We start from the raw sequence: 18,621 nt of genomic DNA, 5'->3' as shown, positions 1-18,621 counted from the left end.
GGGAGGTGAAGAACCTCTTAGGAGGCAGGCCCCAGCTCTATGCCTACTTCTGCTTCCTGCTTAGCAAGTACATGAGCAAGCAGCCTCACACTCTGGCAGGCAGTGAACTACGTCTACCTGAAGAGCTGAGGTAGGGCCCTAGACTGTGAGCTGAAGAAAAGCCTTTCTTACTAAGTTGCTTCCGACTAGGCATTAGTGACAAGAAAAGTAACCAGTCTACCACTGAAGGTCAAAATGTCCCTCAGATACTGACAGAAACAAACAGAAAAGGACAGACAGACAGACAGACAGACAGACACACACACACACACACACACACACACCCCTCTAGAACACTACAACAAAGTTCCATTGTTATCAGATACACATGAAAGAATCACTAAGATAGATTCCATTCTAGACTATAAAATCAGACTCTACACATTTTAGGTGAATGATATCACATTCAAAAAACCAGTGCTATTTAGTTAAAGAATTAAGATATCTAGAAAATTCTCAAATATTTTGAAATAATGGAACAAGATTCAAGATAATTGTTAAAGAAAAAAAATTATAAGCTACACCAGGAACACTTCAGAATACTACTCTCACCAGAGCAGCAAGTTTAACTCAATGCTATAGGAAACATCAGGACCAAGTGTGCTTTATACCATATAACAAGAGGTTGGGGTTGGGGGTCCTATAATCATCATCTCTGCAGATGCAGGAAAGGCCATGGCAAGGCATGCATCATCTCTAGCAGGACTTGATACTCAAGTAGAGGTTGTCTTTCAAATTTTACATAGAAAAGATCAAAAATGTGTGACACTAACACTTGCTGCTAGGTATAGACAGAACAACAGGAGTCCAGGCTTGCAAACATAGAAGGTGACTTAGTGTAATAAAAAAGTATGAAATCAGATCTACAGAGAAAGGCAATTATTCAACACAGTCCCCTTCACATTACTCCAAGTTCAAAAATGAATTCAAGGTGAATCACAACAAAGTTAGGAGGGAAAAATCCAAAGAACTATTACTCAGGAGAAAACATGAAAGCAAATCCTTACACACTTGGGAATTAAAGTAGGGAGAGGAGGAAATCCCCCATGTTTGACTGTCTACAATTAATGATATCTTAGTAATATTACAAGTTCTCTGGCACCCAGAGACCATGTTTTCCTGGACAGGAAAAGTACTGACAAGTAGCAGCCAGCACTAAGTAAGGCACCTCTCACAGCATTAGGAACACTGGAAAAACTGTTTTTCAATGATGATAAACACACATGGGTCCTGGCAATTCTCAGACAATGCCACCAGAAAAAATTCTTTCTAGCCTTAATCAATTAATCCCTAATTACATATAAACAAAACAGTTCACAGACAGATAATAAATTACAGTATAGTCAATGAAATACCATGAAGCAATAAAACAAATTAAGTCCTTGGATATAAAACAATATGAAATCTAAATGCTGTTTTATTAAGTAAATGTGATACTTAGTCTTCAATGTCAACTAGACAGGACTTACCCATCACCATGGACCTGCACTAGTTAGCTGAGGAGGAAAAACTGAGCGTGGGCAGCACTGTCATACAAGGCTGGGGTCCCAGAAGGAAAAACACGGAGCAGGACAGCAGCAGCCGCTCTCTGCTTCCTGACTGCAAGGACAGGGACAGCCCCTCTTTGTCCCCCTGCAGCACCTTCCGGACCACAGTGCACTGCATCTACAAACTGCAGACCATGAACCCTTCTCTTCTGTAAACTGCTGTTGTCAGGTGTTTTGTTGCAGTGAAAAGATCAACACTTGAAAGTGGTAACACCAGAGATTACAGTTTTCATAAAGTGGAGCTGGTAACACCCAGAACGGAAATCAGACCAACAGAACAGAGTCAGAAAAGAAGGCAGAGCTTGGCAGAAATACTCTGTATCTTGTGTTAGGTAGGTAGTGGGTGCCAAGCGAACACATATGCCTGAGTACTTGGTCAAGTGGTAGAAATGTTTGAGTAGAATTAGCAGAAATGGCCTTGCTGGACAAAGCACATTACTGGGACCAGGCTTCAAGGTTAAAGCCACAGACCATTCCCAGCTGTGCTCCCCTCCCCCTAACCCCACTTTCCACTCCAGCCACCATTGTCTGTCACCTGCTGCCATGCATTTTTCCAGCCATTCTTGACAACATTCCTCTGGAACTTTAAACCCAAACTAAACTTCCTTTTATAAGCTGCTTTGCTCATGGTGTTTTTATCACAATAAAAAAAAAAGAAGTAATACATACTTCATTAAAATTTTGAATATGAGGGCTGGAGAGATGGCTCAGCAGTTAAGAGCACTGACTGTTCTTTCAGAGGTGCTGAGTTCAATTCCCAGCAACCACATGGTGCCTCACAACCATCTGTAATGGAATCTGATGCCCTCTTCTAGTGTGTCTGAAGAGTGACAGTATACTCATGTACATTAACTAAATATTTTTTAAAAAGCTTTGAATATGGGCTTCCGAACTGTGAAAAGTTAAAACTTCTAAGAAAATAAACTACACAGTCAATGACAGTATCTGCATTTTTTTTCTTTTTCTTGAATCTCTGCCCATACAGTGTGGTCAGCTGACTTGCAGATTTGTTTTTGCTGCAAATTTTAGTTTTGCTAAAAGAGAAGTAAGCCAGTCACTAAGCTCAACTATGGGAAATCTCACTGAACTTACAGCTAATTAATGGGTAGTAAGTATATGTTAAGATTTGACTAAAAAAGACCCACTAAATTCTGAAATGCCTCCAATAGCCAATAAACAGTAATAATTATAGTTCGATTTGGTTTCACTCTGGACAGAAAGAGATGTGGAAAACTGAGTGAATGAATGTTCATTTAAAAGAGTGAATGAATGTTCATTTAAAAGGAGGGAGAGCTTACTCTTAAAGACAAAGTGGAAACCAACTGTTCTACAGAAGAGACTTTGTAAAGTAGCTCTCATCCCTCAATGCTAATTCAGATTGGCAGGATCTACCTGGAACACTAATGAAGAAGCCTGAGGATTTTCCACTGAGTTTTGGTTCAACAGGAAAATGGGCTGTGACTGATAAACTATGAGCATGTGTAAAAGAGAGACTCAGGGTGTCAGTAAGGTACCTTTCATCCCCTCAACAGACTACTATCTGCCTGAACTTGGAGAAGCCAGTCTGCCTCATTTCAATACTGACTTAGAAGGTGCCACAGCTTGTACATAGGACTGTGGCGTCAGAGGTATAACTAGGAACTGGAAACTGTGTGGCCTACAATTACAGGGAGTATGTAAAATGCAAGACATTACAAAGCAGGTATAAAGGAGATAATAACTATGCCTAAGTCTCTGAGCAGCGGTGTTGTAGTTCCCTTGGAGACTCTTGACTAGCACCTCAGTTACACAGCAAGTTTAAAACCAGCCTTGGTGACACAAGACTCTGTTACAAGATGAAGATCAAAGCAAAGAAAGTAGGGTTAAAGAGATGTCTTGATGGGTAAAAGGTACTTGCTGCTTTTTGAGAGAATCAGAGTTTGGTTTCCAGCATATACACTGGGTAGTTAACATATTACTCTAGCTGCCAGGGGATCTGATGCCCCTTTGTGGTCTCTTCAGGCATGCACATATACATATACAGACATTCTATTTACATGAATAAAAATAAATCTTAAAAAAAAACGAAAGAAAAGCAGGGCTAGAGAGATGGCTCAGTGATTAAGAGCACTGGCTGTTCTTTCAAAGGTCCTGAGTTCAATTCCCAGCAACCACATGGTGGCTCACAACCATCTGTGATGGGATCTGATGCCCTCTCTGGTGTGTCTGAGGACAGCTACAGTGTACTCACATAAATAAAACAAAAATAAATCTTAAAAAAAAAAAAAGCAAAACAAGAACCATTAGATATTAAGACTCTACAACTAATTAAGTGTGAATTAAAGCAAAGAAACAGCACCCCCAGTTCCCTGAAATGGCACCTAGTGGCAGCATCACTAAAATACAGGATAAAATAACTAAAGGAAAAAAATCCTTTTAAATATTGAAAATGCAGAACTATAACCGTAAGGTAACAAATGTTACTAACTCCCATTATGTTATCTGTACATTCTATTTATTTAATAAAGCCCAAACTAGATCAGAAGATGTCTGGAAAATTACAGAAACAAAAGTCAAGATGCAAATTTTGTATTATTTCCTCTAATAAATTAATCCAATTAGGCCTCTGAAAATAGTCTTGAATCTGTTCCTCCAATAGAAGATGCAAACTCCCTGTCACTGAGCAAGGAATCTGAAATCTGTCAGAAGACTCCATCATCAATTGATAGCCTTAAAAAAGTATCATGAGCTGCTTTAAACTCTACTTAAAACATTTAATAACTGACTACAATTATAACTTCTGTCCACAGCTATGGCTTCATTCCCATGTACAAGGTGAGACTTACTGACTTATTGATTCAGTACTGAAATGAAGTATACGACTTCATCAGCTTTCTCCAAACAAAGGCAGATAGTATTCTGCTTGTTTTTACTGAAACCCAAACAACCCTGACCACTAAAAAAACACTGGCCCATGTGCAGAAGCTCAACTATAGTCAACTTCTGAACAAAATGCTGTCTTGTAATTGTTAACTATCATATAGTTGTCAAGAAAATCCAGAGGAGCTATAAATGAGCAGCTCTGGTGACAGAACAGAGAGAGAAAGGGGTGGGGACGGGGAGAAAAGGGAAAGGAAGTTTCCTTCAAGAACAGGCACCCCCATTTTACCCGTTTTCCATCTTTGGTCTTCTTTAAGCTCCAAGTGCCATCGGGCAACTTCTCAAAGAACTTTCTTGCTTTCGGTGCTTGGTCAAGAATATGAGCAGGTGGGATGCCCAAGACTTCCACTATTTTATTCATCTGATCGACCTGTATTAAAAACAAAAACAAAACCTGTCATCTCAACTGTACATTCATCCACTTCTGCTTGTCAAGTCTTTCCTAGATATAGTGTGCAGATCTGTGTAAGGTTCTGTTTTGGACACTGAGGGTAGATACACTGTGGACCCTGAGGGTGGATACACTGTGAACACTGAGGGTGAATACACTGTGGACCCTGAGGGTGGATACACTGTGGACCCTGAGGGTGGATACACTGTGGACCCCGAGGGTGGATAGATACACTGTGGACCCTGAGGGTGGATACACTATAGACCCTGAGGGTGGATAGATACACTGTGGACCCTGAGGGTGGATAGATACACTGTGGACCCTGAGGGTGGATAGATACACTGTGGACCCTGAGGGTGGGTGGATACACTGTGGACCCTGAGGGTGGGTGGATACACTGTGGACCCTGAGGGTGGATAGATACACTGTGGACCCTGAGGGTGGATACACTGTAAACCCTGAGGGTGGATAGATACACTGTGGACCCTGAGGGTGGATAGATACACTGTGGACCCTGAGGGTAGATAGATACACTGTGGACCCTGAGGGTGGATAGATACACTGTGGACCCTGAGGGTGGATAGATACACTGTGGACCCTGAGGTGGATAGATATACTGTGGACCCTGAGGGTAGATAGATACACTGTGGACCCTGAGGGTAGATAGATACACTGTGAACACTGAGGGTGGATACACTGTGGACCCTGAGGGTGGATAGATACACTGTGGACCCTGAGGGTGGATAGATACACTGTGGACCCTGAGGGTGGATAGATACACTGTGGACCCTGAGGGTGGATACACTGTGAACACTGAGGGTGGATACACTGTGGACCCTGAGGGTGGATAGATACACTGTGGACCCTGAGGGTGGATAGATACACTGTGGACCCTGAGGGTGAATACACTGTGAACACTGAGGGTGGATACACTGTGGACCCTGAGGGTGGATACACTGTGAACACTGAGGGTGGATACACTGTGGACCCTGAGGGTGGATACTAAGGCCTGAGGACAGATACACTGTGGACACTGAGGATACACTAAAACCAACAGATTTAATACACTTTTGCCCTCACATTTTGCCCTCAACAGAAGGGAAGGCAGATAATCAACAAATTAAGAATACAAATCTACAGGTTACCACCAGACCCCAAATACAATGGAAAACACTGAGCTAGAATGGAAGGAAATTTTAAGTGTCAGTTTTTGAAAATTTTAAATAACCAATAAAAATGTCTTACTAACTTATAGACATTAGTTAAATTACAGTTTAAGTAAAAACTATGCATTCATGTAACAGTGCAACTACCATAAGGCTAGCAACCATGCTTACTGACAGAATACAGCAGGGTAAATAGAGGAAGAGCCTGTTTTGGAAGAGGCTAACTACAAACATAGTCAAGCCTCCTCAAAGGCCTGGTTCTGGGCCCAGCCCAGCTCCCATCCTATGGATGCACAAATCCACGGGTCCTCAAATCTCTTAAACAAAATTAATATCTGCATATGATTTGTGGACATTCTCTCACACTTTAGATCTTCTCTAGGTTTCTAATAATTACAAATACTAGAAAAAGTCATTACATTGTACTGTTTAGAAAATCCTTACACTGGGAAAGGGCCAGGAACATGTTCAGGACAGGTAAAATTCCCTGTGCTAGACTTGGCTTACACCACTAACGGTTACACTGTGATTCAATTAACTTAAAGCCTATATTTCAACAGTAATACATAACTAATCTCAAGTATAATAAAACTCAAATTTAGATATTTGTACTCTATTGTCTCACAGATAAATTCTAAAAATGAAAAGATTTGCCTGGAGTAGTTTTTGACCAATCACTTCTCTACCTATACATATGCAGCTCTGTGAACAAATATTCTCAGGTGAAGTGAAAGACGAAGAACCTGAAGAAGGCAGAGAGACCACAAAAACAGAGTCTACATGCATGGAATATGAGAATGTGCGGGGAGGCTGCACGGGTGGCACAAAGGCTCCATGGAAAGCTGACTTGAGAACAGTCTACAGTTCCATCTGGGAGCCAGCACCTGAAGACAGGAAGAACAAGTGTAAAGGATCAGGGCAGGGTTGGTGGTTGGTGTTTCAAGGAGCCACAAAAAGAGAAGACTGATAAGTCAGAGGAAAGGAAACAGAGGAGACAAGGCACTGTAGAAACCCCTGCAGAGGGAAGAGGAGAATACCAAACACATTGGCTCTGACAATGAGAAAATTGGGAACCTACTGGATTCTCAGATGGTCCCAATACTGTTTAATCCCAAGGAAGTTACCAATTGTAAGATACAATTACTTAAATTCAAATAAAAACAAATATGGAAGCTGCTTCCAACTGCTTCATGACCTGAAGGTAAAATGAACTGTAGAGAAGAGAACGACATCTGGGGACAATGCGTATCTGGTCAGTTATTTGAAAGACTGAGTTTGAGGATCACTTGAGCCCCAGAGTTGAGGGTCAGCTTGGGTAACATGACAGGATCTCAACTTAACAAAAATAAGAACACCCAGAGTTAAGTCATTTGGCTTTTCTTTTTCTCACTTATAACTAAAATTAAGATCTTCAATGATCAACTTTTCTATGAAAAGCAAACAGTTCTACAAATAAGTAATTTAAACATAAGCAAGAGCTTAGCTGCCAGCAAGGGTGATAGTTCCTTTACTCTTCCAAGTCCTCCAGCCTCTGTTCTCACCTCCAGAATCTCTAAGGAACACAAAAAGAAGCCTGCAGATGTGCAGTTTCTCTGTAACCTACAACTCCAGAATCCTAATGCATCTCAAACAACTCAGGCAGCATCTAGGTGCACTGAGGACTAAATCTCAGATCCAGGTTTCAATCAGGGTTCACACCATTGGTCAGGGTGGCCTCATTTCTTTACCACGTAGTTGCTTTCTGTTATTGTACTTAAACCTGCAAAATGTCTATGAAATGCCACTTTCTGGTTAATTTACTGTTTTCCTTTAGTAATATTATTAAGTATCTTAATTACTAGTTCAGAACTCTAAACCTCCTATTATATAACTGACAATAAAGAAAAATTAAAACAATGTAAAATAAGATCAACTGACCTCAGACAAACGATCAAGCTCTTAAGAAGACACCTTCTAATATGGACAACTTTGAGATGACACTGTCACTACAGAGCACAAGTGTGAGTCAAAACCCTTTACCTACCTCATTGGCACCACTGAACAGAGGCTCTCCAGTGTGCATTTCAACCAAGATACATCCAAGGGACCACATGTCGATAGCAAGGTCATAAGGCATTCCCAGTAGCACCTCTGGAGACCGATAAAAGCGACTCTGAATATACTGGTATATCTGAAACATATTTCAAAGTAGTATTAATTCGATATGTCTTGTTTATAGTTATATTTAATACTGGATTAAAAAAACTACTCACAGCAACAGAAAAGTTCAACATTACATCATAAACATGGTCAAACAACTAAACATTTCAAAGGAATAACAAAAGGTTGGTTGAGAATTCCGACCCTTTCATGGAGTCCAGTCAGTGATCAGGAGAAACAGTGAGCCAAGCCATTACACTGCATGCTCTGGGCCACGTCTCAGCAGTAGACAGCAGCATAGGTGGGGACTTGGGTTTGATTCCTAGCAAAGGCTGAGACTACAAACACCTCAGTCTGAAACATTTTGGACATAGAGTGTTCAAACTACACTACTGAGAATTTCTAGGTGAAGGAAGTCACCCACCTGACTACTTTTTAGTCAAGCAGGTTTTAAACCAAATCCCCGAGGGCACTTTCTCTCGATGCACACACTTCTCTTCCTGTCCCCTTCCTGACCCAGTACAGTACATGCATGGATCTCAGAAACGATCCACAGGTAACACAATACACATTAGCAGTTAAAAACATAATGGCTGAAAGGGATAAGCTACTTCAGTTTGTCTAGACAGAGAGAATAGTGTTTGATGTTAGGACTGAACATATGATTTGGTTTAAATTGATGGAAAAACTGCTAACTGAGAAATCTATTGCAAGTGCTGTCACAGTGGGCATATGTCTCTACACACAATGTGTCTACTCATGCAACTGGGAACAACTCTAGGCTTTTCAGCAGCATCTGAACTGCACATTTTGCCTTCTAATTCAATTTAAAAAATTATCTCCACAATTATGTAACGTTGCTATTGTAAGATAATTTGCAGAAACGACAAACGCTAAGTCTGCTAACTAAACTGACTACACACCTTCACTATAATCAGCCTGCTCTACTTAAAACCTAGACACAAGTTGGGCAAGATAGGAGCTTCACAAGCTTGGAAAGCAAAACATGTGATGTCAATATAAAAACAGTAACGTTACAATGTCAGATTAAGATAATCACGATACCTTTATGTAAATAGAAAAGGTATTAAGAATGAATAAAGTCCTAACAGAAGTATCCTTGACCTCATTCAAGAAGAAAACTTAGGGCTTCTGCCTGCACGTACAACACGTCACTGGTGTCGATGTCAATGCTACAAACTATGGCAGGAAGATTCTGCTTTCCTGAACCAGACAAATTAAATCCCAGTAGACATGTCTGTTTTTAAACAGTGTGAAGAAAACCAGTTCTGATGTGTCAAATCTGAATCAATTCTAACTTAGTGGGGGAAGGTAAGACTTAAACTTATTTATCAAAACAAATAGGTATACCACCTATGCTGTTTCTACACAGTACCATGATAACCAAAACACATCTGTGGGTACTCCTCAGTGTTTAAGGAACATTTATCTTGGTGATTTAAAAGAAGTAACTTATAGTCAAGATCCTAGTTTAAGTTAAAATTACTCAAATTTTATATTAAAAGCTCCATTTGGGAGCTATAAATCACCTAATATTTAATTCTTTTATCTTTTATTCTTTAAAAATTTTTTAGCATTAAACATAATGTTAAATATCCACTTAAAAAATCATCTTCCAATTCAAGTATTGATATCTGGATTTAAACAGACATCAGCAGGAGGTGAAGCATATGCTACATGTTCAAGATCAATAACCATCCTCTAATCGCCTCCAAACTGTAAAACCATTACCCACAACACTTTCCATAGCTATGCTGTTCTACCTAATTCTCCTGTTAAGTCACAAGGCCTAAGGTCACACTCACCCTCTGCCCCAGCTGACAGGAACTGCCAAAGTCAACGATCTTGATGGCACTTCGCTTGGGGTTGCACAGGAGGATGTTCTCAGGCTTCAAGTCACAGTGGATGATGCTGAGCTCCGGAGTCGCAAGGAAGAGCAATGCTGTGCACATCTGCTGTGCGAACTTCCGTGTTAGGTTCAAAGAGACCCCTCGGAAGTTGGTGTTCCTCAACAAGTCATAGAGGTTATAGGACAGCATTTCAAACACTAAACAAAGATGGTTTCGAAACATAAAGTGGCGTTTCAAATGCACTGAAAGAGAAAAGAAAATTTGCCCTAAGTTACACACACTGGTAAGACAAGAGTTAGCATACACTTGTTCTCCTTCCTCAGCCCTTCACTGTCCAGTGCAGGGTGGAGAGCGGATTCGTCTAGAGCTCAGCCTAGACAGTTGATTAAGAAGATCTAAACCACTCTTCCCAAGTTAAAGAAGTGCAGTGTCTCTCAGGAAAAAAAAAAAAAGCATAAGGTAGACCAAGTGGTGGCACACACCTTTAATCCCAGCACTTTGGAGATAGAGGCAGATGGATCTCTTCAGTTTGAGGCCAGCCTGGTCTACAGAGAGCGTTCTAGGACAGTCAGGGCTACACAGAGAAACCCTGTTCTCAGAAAACACAAACAAACAAACACCCTTTGTTACAAGGTAACAAAGTACTACCTCATAATCCCCTCGGCTAAGACTGGTCTACGACACCACTGCATCTAACAGCCCGCCCTCTCCACTAGCTTGGATGAATGTATCAGTCTATGTTTACCAGTGTTTTCACCAATAACTGGCTACTGCCTACATACAGCAGTATATTTTTGTGTTTTAGGAAAACAGCAAGTATTTGGAAATCAAGCACACTTGGTGAAGACTGTTCTTCGGAATCCATAACCTATGTATTTATTTATGTTTAGTGAATTGAGAAAAAAAATCTTCTATAAGACTAAAAGTTTTGGGAAACCTATGAAGGACAGGTGAGCCGCAGAAAAGCTGTAATTGCTGCTGCCCTCTCTGAGGTCAGTAAGAAACCAGACTGCATTCAAGCACATCAGTGAGAGCCAGATAAAGTCACTCAGAAGATGCAAGCATTCTCACACACACCAGCAAGTGCCTGTAAGTCTGCTTGATGTTAGGCCAACCATGTTACGATGACTCTTCACTATGGTCTCATAGTATCTCAAAAATAGCTTTCTCTATAAACCCTTCCAGAAAAATATGACAGTATTCAAACAGCCATTGTGTGAGGATCACACATACACTGAATCTTGGCACAGTCCCGACAGCCTGCCTTGAGCAGCCCGCACGCTGTAGCTGTTTTGATATCAGATGATGTAAGTGGTCTTGAGTTGGGATAAGTCATACCAGGAGCACAGTACATGGCTCAAGTAGAAGTCTACAGCATCCCTTCACACTGTGAAAGTAAAACCATCTTTAAACGTTGCCTAAGGGAATGTATTACCTGTTCTTAATCACTTCACAGTTCCTAGGTTTAAAACTAAAACACAGTTCCTTCAACCTCCACAGACACAGGCCCTATAGGGGTTTTAATCTCCTGGTTAAGCGTAACCACAAAAGAAACGCTGACTGAAATCAAAACACCAATGTGATTCTGAAAGTCACTCAAAAAGCTGGGCACTGAGGACATTCTCCCAACGACAGATCTGCTTCTTCATGTCATCCACTCATTTACTGAGAATCTGCAATGCACTATCAGGAAAATATTATCAAAGAAAACTCAAACACAGATCTGTTCATCTTTTTGACTAGATACTAAAAAACTGGAGAGTTGGTAGAATCTTTCCCAATAAATGAAATGAAACTTTTAACCAGATCACTGTCACTAAATATTCCAGAAAAGAAATTTATTCTTTGAAGATGAGAGTGTAAGGGAAGGAAAGGGAAGAGTCACAGATTTCAACTTAAATGAGAAGAAACTGACCTCCGACACCACCATGGCACAGTGACCATAAACACAATCACAAACACACAATGAACCCTTAACCTGGCCTGAATATCAAGGCAGGCACACACACATTAAAATACAAATAAATGGCAGTTAAAAAAAAAATGTATAGTTTGTATAACTTTTTTTTGCCACTTAAAATAAGTTATACTATATGGCAGATGTATTTTAAAACTTAAATCTCAAGATCACCAGAATAAATTTTGTCCACCAACTGCCTTAAAATTAAATTGCACCATCAAAAAGAAACCTTAACTTTAGAGTACAGGTCAAGCAACACAGCGGTGTCTAAAGTTCTTCTGTTGCTGTTGTCATCCAAAACAGAACCCTCGGTTTTGTTCTGAGTCACTATGGGTTTTTTTGTTTGGTTTTTTTTTTGTTGTTGTTGTTGGTTTTGTTTTTTGTTTTTTTTCGAGACAGGGTTTCTCTGTGTAGTCCTGGCTGTCCTGGAACTCACTCTGTAGACCAGGCTGGCCTCAAACTCAGAAATCCACCTGCCTCTGCCTCCCAAGTGCTGGGATTAAAGGCGTGCACCACCACTGCCCCGGAGTCACTATGAATTTCCCATATTCTTAAACAAGAACATGAACACACAGAATAGAAGGCACAAGCATAAGAGACAAGGAGGCATGTCCAGAGACCACTATAGACTCAGGCATCCTTTGATGCCCCTTCAACAGAACTGGGCTTGCTCTGCACCGAATCAGACCTCCTATGGGATGAGGAAAGCTTTTCAGACACACCCAGTATTGTCAGGAGAAGACACCGAGGACCCAAAGAAGAATGGCTCAAGCCTCCTTCCTGGAACAGGGACACGGGATCTCACCAATGGTAGTGTGGTTTCTCTGAAGCTACAGTCAAAATAGTTCAGGGAGCAGGAAGCCATGACACAGTCTCATGGCTTCTTTAATGATGCCCATTACTGGAAACCCAAGTTTTACCTAGGACACTGCACCTTCCATGAGAGCGTTACTTATCAGCTTCAATGTTTTCAGCCCTCTGTGCACATGCACTGCACTCAACACTAACAATGCTCAGTCATTTATGACAGCAGCTAAACATTAAAATGGCCACAAATTTGTAGTAAATTGGGCCCTTCGACATTTGCTATGGAAACAATGTATCTGTGTGTAGTGCAGAGTTTTTTTCATTTGCACTATTTGGAAGTATTTACGACAGTACAGTACTAAATTTCAGGGACAATGGAAGTTGTTAGTTTAGGCATCACTATTATAAAAAGGAGGCAATGAAATTATTTACATGATGAAATCTTCTATAACGTCAGCCTAACAGGCAGTCCACATACTTCCCAACAACACCATCATCTATAAGTAAGAAAGAATCCTTGCCATCAAAAACCTCTTGTTGCGACTGTACTCTGGGAGAACTCTCCACCTTCTATCCTGGCTGGTTGAATCTCTCCACCCTGTCTTTTCACACCTGACCACACAGCCACTACAGTTGCTCAAAATCCTTCTCCTTGACATTGTCTGAAAGCATGGTGTTACCTGTGCCTACAGTTTCATCAGCTCTGCGTCAACCAATTCTCTGCCAGAGAGCAGAAGAAACTGTCATTTTAAAATTTTTACTCTGTGTGTGTGTGTGTGTGAGAGAGAGAGAGAGGGACAGAGAGAGAGAGAGAGAGAGAGAGAGAGAGAGAGAGAGAGAGAGAGAGAAGTGTGCAGGTGAGTGTGAAGGCTAGAAGGCATCAAATCCCCCAGACTGAGTTACATGCAGTTGTGAATTGCGTCACTTAGGCACTGTAAACTTGGTTGCAGTTTTTCTTGCTAGTGAATAAAACAATGGTGTCTTACCAGCACTGACATCATAGATCTGATTTTAAAGCCCCGATAGCTATGGGATGGGGACATAGCTCAGCAGGTGACAGTGAGTGTTGTTCTCCCATAACACCCAAGGGTTTGATTCCAAGAACCTGTATCAGGCAACTTACACAACTCTGTAACTCCAGTTCAAGGGACTGGATGCCTCTGGCCTCTGCAGATACTTGTACATATTTATATAAGTACAAACACAGAAATAAAGCTTTAAAAAGTATAAAAGATATAATCAGAAGGTGTTTTCTCCATAAGTTACCAACAGTCTTAATTCTTTGGCTGAGTGTTTTGTTTCCTGCGGGAAGACAGCATGACAATGGAATAAATACTGAGAGAGGATTCTGCAGGAGCAGAAGCCGATCCCAGCTACAGTGCCCCAAGACCATTCACCATTACTACCGAAAGGAGCTGTTCTCTAATCTAAGGCTCGAGTGGCCTTGCTCTCACAGGGTGAATATGCATACTCCCTATGCCACAGTGACTCCAATACCTCACTAACAGAGTTTGGGGAGATGGCAGTTCAGACACATTTTCTTAGACACTCACAGTGTACTAGCAAGTCACTGACAGTGGCTCCCTGGGATACTGTTGTCTGTGGCTTCATACTGTAAAGCACCCACAGACTCAAACAGCTCGTGGTCTCCCACAGACCCACTGTTTGGTAAAGCAGCCCACGGGACGGGATGTTACCTATGTAGTACTTCATCTCCGTGTCATGTTTGTTCATGAGCTCAAGCAGACGCACTTCTATCTGGGCCTGGTTCAGAAATGCCTTCTTGTTCTTGATGATTTTAATGGCGACCCATTCTTGCTCCACTCTGTCATACGCTTTCACAACCTACAAAGCAAGACCAGTCATCATCAGTTTCACTATCGACACTTCCTCCACCCTGCAAATCTACTGCACTCTCATTTAATTGTGCATTCTAATGCTTCTAAGTAGCAGCTGCTCTGCCTCAACAGATCATCTACTTTATCACAAGGCAGCTAAATCCATTTTTTAAATTGAATGTCCTCTTGTATCCTCCTTGCAGTATTTTTAACTATCCACAGAATAGACAACTTTAACAAGATGGCAACTGTTTTCTTCCCTCAAAAACGAAATGACTGCTAATGAAGGCTGAGTTTAACCTTCACTCTTTCTTACTAAAAAATCAACGTGTGTGTGTGTAATAAGTGTGTGTGTGTGTGTGTGTGTGTAATAAGTGTGTGCATCTAAGTGTATCTTTTTAAATAAAACAACTTACTCAACTATTGGGTTTTTTGTTTTTAAATTGTTATTATTGAGACAGGGTATTGCTGTATGACTCTGGATGGCCTAGAACTCAGTAGGTAGGAGTCAAAAGTCATATATCTTCCTGTCTTTGTGTCTCCTGTTCTGGGTTTAAAGGCATGTACCACCACTTCCAGCTCAACTATTCTTTTAAAGTAGAAAAAATTTTATTAGTTCTAAGAATAAAAGTTTCTGATGTATCTCAGAAAGCAGATGATTTTCTAATTTTAAATTACATTCTCATACATGAAAACAATTGACATAAGAGAATTAGTTTATAAGAAAGTTACCAGTAAAGTACTAGAAGGGAATGTCATAATTAGAAGATGTTTTAAAACTCTTCTACCCAAATACAAGGGTTAGACCTGACAAATGCATTACACATCTGCAGGATGGTAGGTCGTCTGAATAGGCAATGGTCTTAAATACATCTGACCACATTTTAAAAAGTCTGGAGGTGAAACCACTTTACTGATAACCACTGTATCAGTAAAAAGGAGTCTGTTCCACAATCTCAGTCACTCAGGTCAAATATACTGGAAACGATGTCATACATGGTTGGAATAAAAGCTGACTCAATCCTTTTATGTCAGAAGCTATGCCTATAAACATGTGACCAAGCAGTTCTGATATTCTTTTACTTTGGTAACAACTATACCCAGTTTAGCAAGAGCAGCAGATAAGTATAGCCAGTGCCCAAAGGTCTACAGAACAAACATAGCTCTGGAAATTTTCTATGTGTAATCAGGACTAATAAACAAAGGCTAAAAGAAATAAGAAAAGTCATTTATTTGACAGACCAAACAGAAAATTTAGATAAATTTGGTAGCATCCATATGGTGGACGCCAGGTGAATATAAACAGTACATATCTCAGCGTAAGCAGTAAACAGAGTCCAACAGAAATGTGTCCACACTGTCAGTCTGTGCTCCTCAGCTCTGAGCAGGAGACAGACAACAAGATGAAGGTGAAGACAGAAAGAACAGGACCTGGGACTGCTGGGTTAGAGCAAGCAACACAGCCATGTAGCTCCCGTGGCAGAGGAGCAGAGGAGGGCCCTGCTTAGAGCCAACGTGCAGATGCTGGACTGCTTCTGAGAGCGGGACAGCACGCCTTCCAATGCAGGGGTGCCCAACCCTCTCTAAGAGGTGGGCCTCAACAGTACTTTGCTAAGGGCTTTTATAGAAGACTTCTCTGACAGTCAAGAAACATGGATAAAGAGGGATTCCTAAAATACTACGAAAACCTTGACTCAGAAGAAAAAAGTGACAGATTTCTTCCTAGTGCAGAAAGGAGCAGATACACATGTGCCCTACGGACCTCGTCTTGCTGCACAGTGCTGGAGGACTCAATGGCGAGGGCACAGATGCTTCTGTGTTTTCGGCCCTCTTCTAAGTTTTGGTCTATGATGGCTAGAATCAACAATGTACTTTTGTCCTTAGCATGATTAGATGTGACACATGAGTATCACCTCGCTTGTTGAAAAATATATTTTGCTTTCTCTCAAGGCTAGTAAAGTAAGTAATCACATTCAGACCCATAGGTGTGCAACTGTCCTCTGAAACACGGTCTCGAGTACTGCAGTGGCCTCAAATTCACTGTGTAATTGAGCATGAATGTAAGACTCTGATCTCGAGTTTGAGCCGCATGGCACCACACCAGTTGTACAGTTTCTTTTTGTTGGACAGCACAAGGGAGCTCCTGAAACATCTCTTTGACCTCTACTGTACTGTACTCAGTAAGAAGTACATTTAGATCACATGTAATTACCTACACAAAGGCAGTACAATAACCCAGGCCTCTATCAAAAGCTTAGTGATCGGGGAGGTGGGGCCAGGTGGCACTGGCTAAACAGGAAGCTTTACACAAGTGCAGGAAGTGGCAGCTGTCGGCCATCTAGCACTTAGGAAGCTGAAGAGGAAACAAGGCCTGTGTAGACTACTTCCCAACAAAGACAAAGGAGAGAATGAACACTTCCAGGAGAGCCCAGAGATGAGGAGAGGAAAACTTTTGGGTTCAGAGATGGGGCTGAGAATGAAGAGAAAGCCAGGTCCACTGCAGTCACCCATGCAGGGGAAGATCAATGCTGGTGCTCTGGGGATGAGAAGGAGACCTCGAAAGCCTGTCTGCTGGTACAAGCCTGGTGAAACCCAGAGCCCAGCCCCAGCCCCAGGAAGAGGCCAAGCGCCTGCAGTGCTGCTTGAGAGGCGGAGCAGGCAGAAGGCACCCATCTAAGACAATGAGCAGCTGACCAGACACAGCCCAGAGAAGAGAGGTAATGCTAGCTGTTTGCAATTCAAATAATCAGTTTCTCACTAGCTAAAAGTAAGTAGTCAGCAGCAAAAGAAACATTTAGCCGGGCAGTGGTGGCACAGGCCTTTAATCCCAGCACTTGGGAAGCAGAGGCAGGTGGATTTCTGAATTCGAGGACAGCCTGGTCTACACAGTGAGTTCCAAGACAGCCAGGGCTACACAGAGAAACCTTGTCTTAGAAAAGAAAGAGAGAGAGAGAGAGAGAGAGAGAGAGAGAGAGAGAGAGAGAGAGAGAGAGAGAGAAATAGATTGCTGGAATTTTATAGATGGAGAATTATGATCATTTAGATATTTAAATATACATTGTTTACACAAACATATTAATATCAAGTGGTGTGCTGCTAAGGATTTACTATCATGACCAAGTAGAAATTTTTATGAATGAAATTCAGCATTCTCCATTAAATTACCTGGCCAAATGACCCTTTGCCTATTAAGGAGTCGATTTCATACCGGTCCATCCACTTTTCTCCGTTTTTTACAATATAATCATAGTTATCATCATCATAACCATCATTGTAAACCTTCCGCTCCTTCTTATGACTTGAATCATCCCCCTGGCCCTGTTGGTGTCTTCGCTTCTTTTTTGCATAGTAAACCTGTAATGAATATACACAAAGTTAACTGTGATTTAAATCACTATCGAGGATATATTTTACAAGTATACACCCAACAAATCAGTATGAAATGGATGAACCATTCTTTTTAAATAAAAAACGCAAAACAAAATAAAGATCTTTGACAGTTGACATCTGAATGTAAAAATATAACCAATATGGACATGTCTGATGAATTGCAGGGCTGTACTGTAGATGCATTTATAAATAAGAGATACTAAGTGACTGGTCTAATGTACTCCATTAAGGAAGAATCAAAGTAACTCACACTTTTGATAGTGTATGGCATAACTCGAATATAGTGGGATTACACAGACCTTAGAAATACAACAAGGAACCCCCAAACAAAAGAAGCAACATTTCATTCCCTCAAACTTGAACTCAAAGTTCAAGGTCTTTCATGCCCTGTTCTCCAGGTAATGCTAATTTGATACTTAATCTTATAGCAAAAGATTTTAAAATATAAGTTTTAAATGTCAATAAATTGATGTTTTACTAAAATCATCCAATTTCTATGTCCAGAAGAACCTAATGATGAATAAAACCCACACCTATTCTGTCCTCATAACTCC

The 18,621-nt window shown here is 41.0% G+C and overlaps 1 protein-coding gene across 5 annotated transcripts in view; it reads right to left on the bottom strand.

Moving 5' to 3' along the window:
• Positions 1-18,621, bottom strand: part of Dyrk1a (dual specificity tyrosine phosphorylation regulated kinase 1A) — a 120,724-nt gene that overhangs the window by 12,821 nt on the left and 89,282 nt on the right. For all 5 annotated transcript variants that reach the window (XM_034514937.2, XM_076943189.1, XM_076943191.1 and 2 more), the window contains 5 exons: positions 17,843-18,031; positions 14,537-14,684; positions 10,028-10,314; positions 8,086-8,232; positions 4,735-4,875 (listed from right to left, as the gene is read on the bottom strand). In XM_034514937.2, the coding sequence (XP_034370828.1) occupies positions 4,735-4,875; positions 8,086-8,232; positions 10,028-10,314; positions 14,537-14,684; positions 17,843-18,031 (912 nt within the window). The remainder of the gene's footprint in view (positions 1-4,734; positions 4,876-8,085; positions 8,233-10,027; positions 10,315-14,536; positions 14,685-17,842; positions 18,032-18,621) is intronic.

The sequence above is a fragment of the Arvicanthis niloticus genome, chromosome 12 (assembly GCF_011762505.2).
Source record: "Arvicanthis niloticus isolate mArvNil1 chromosome 12, mArvNil1.pat.X, whole genome shotgun sequence".
Lineage (NCBI taxonomy): Eukaryota > Metazoa > Chordata > Mammalia > Rodentia > Muridae > Arvicanthis > Arvicanthis niloticus.
The sequence above is the reverse complement of the archived record's forward strand: the minus strand, read 5'-3'. Positions and strand labels throughout refer to the sequence as shown.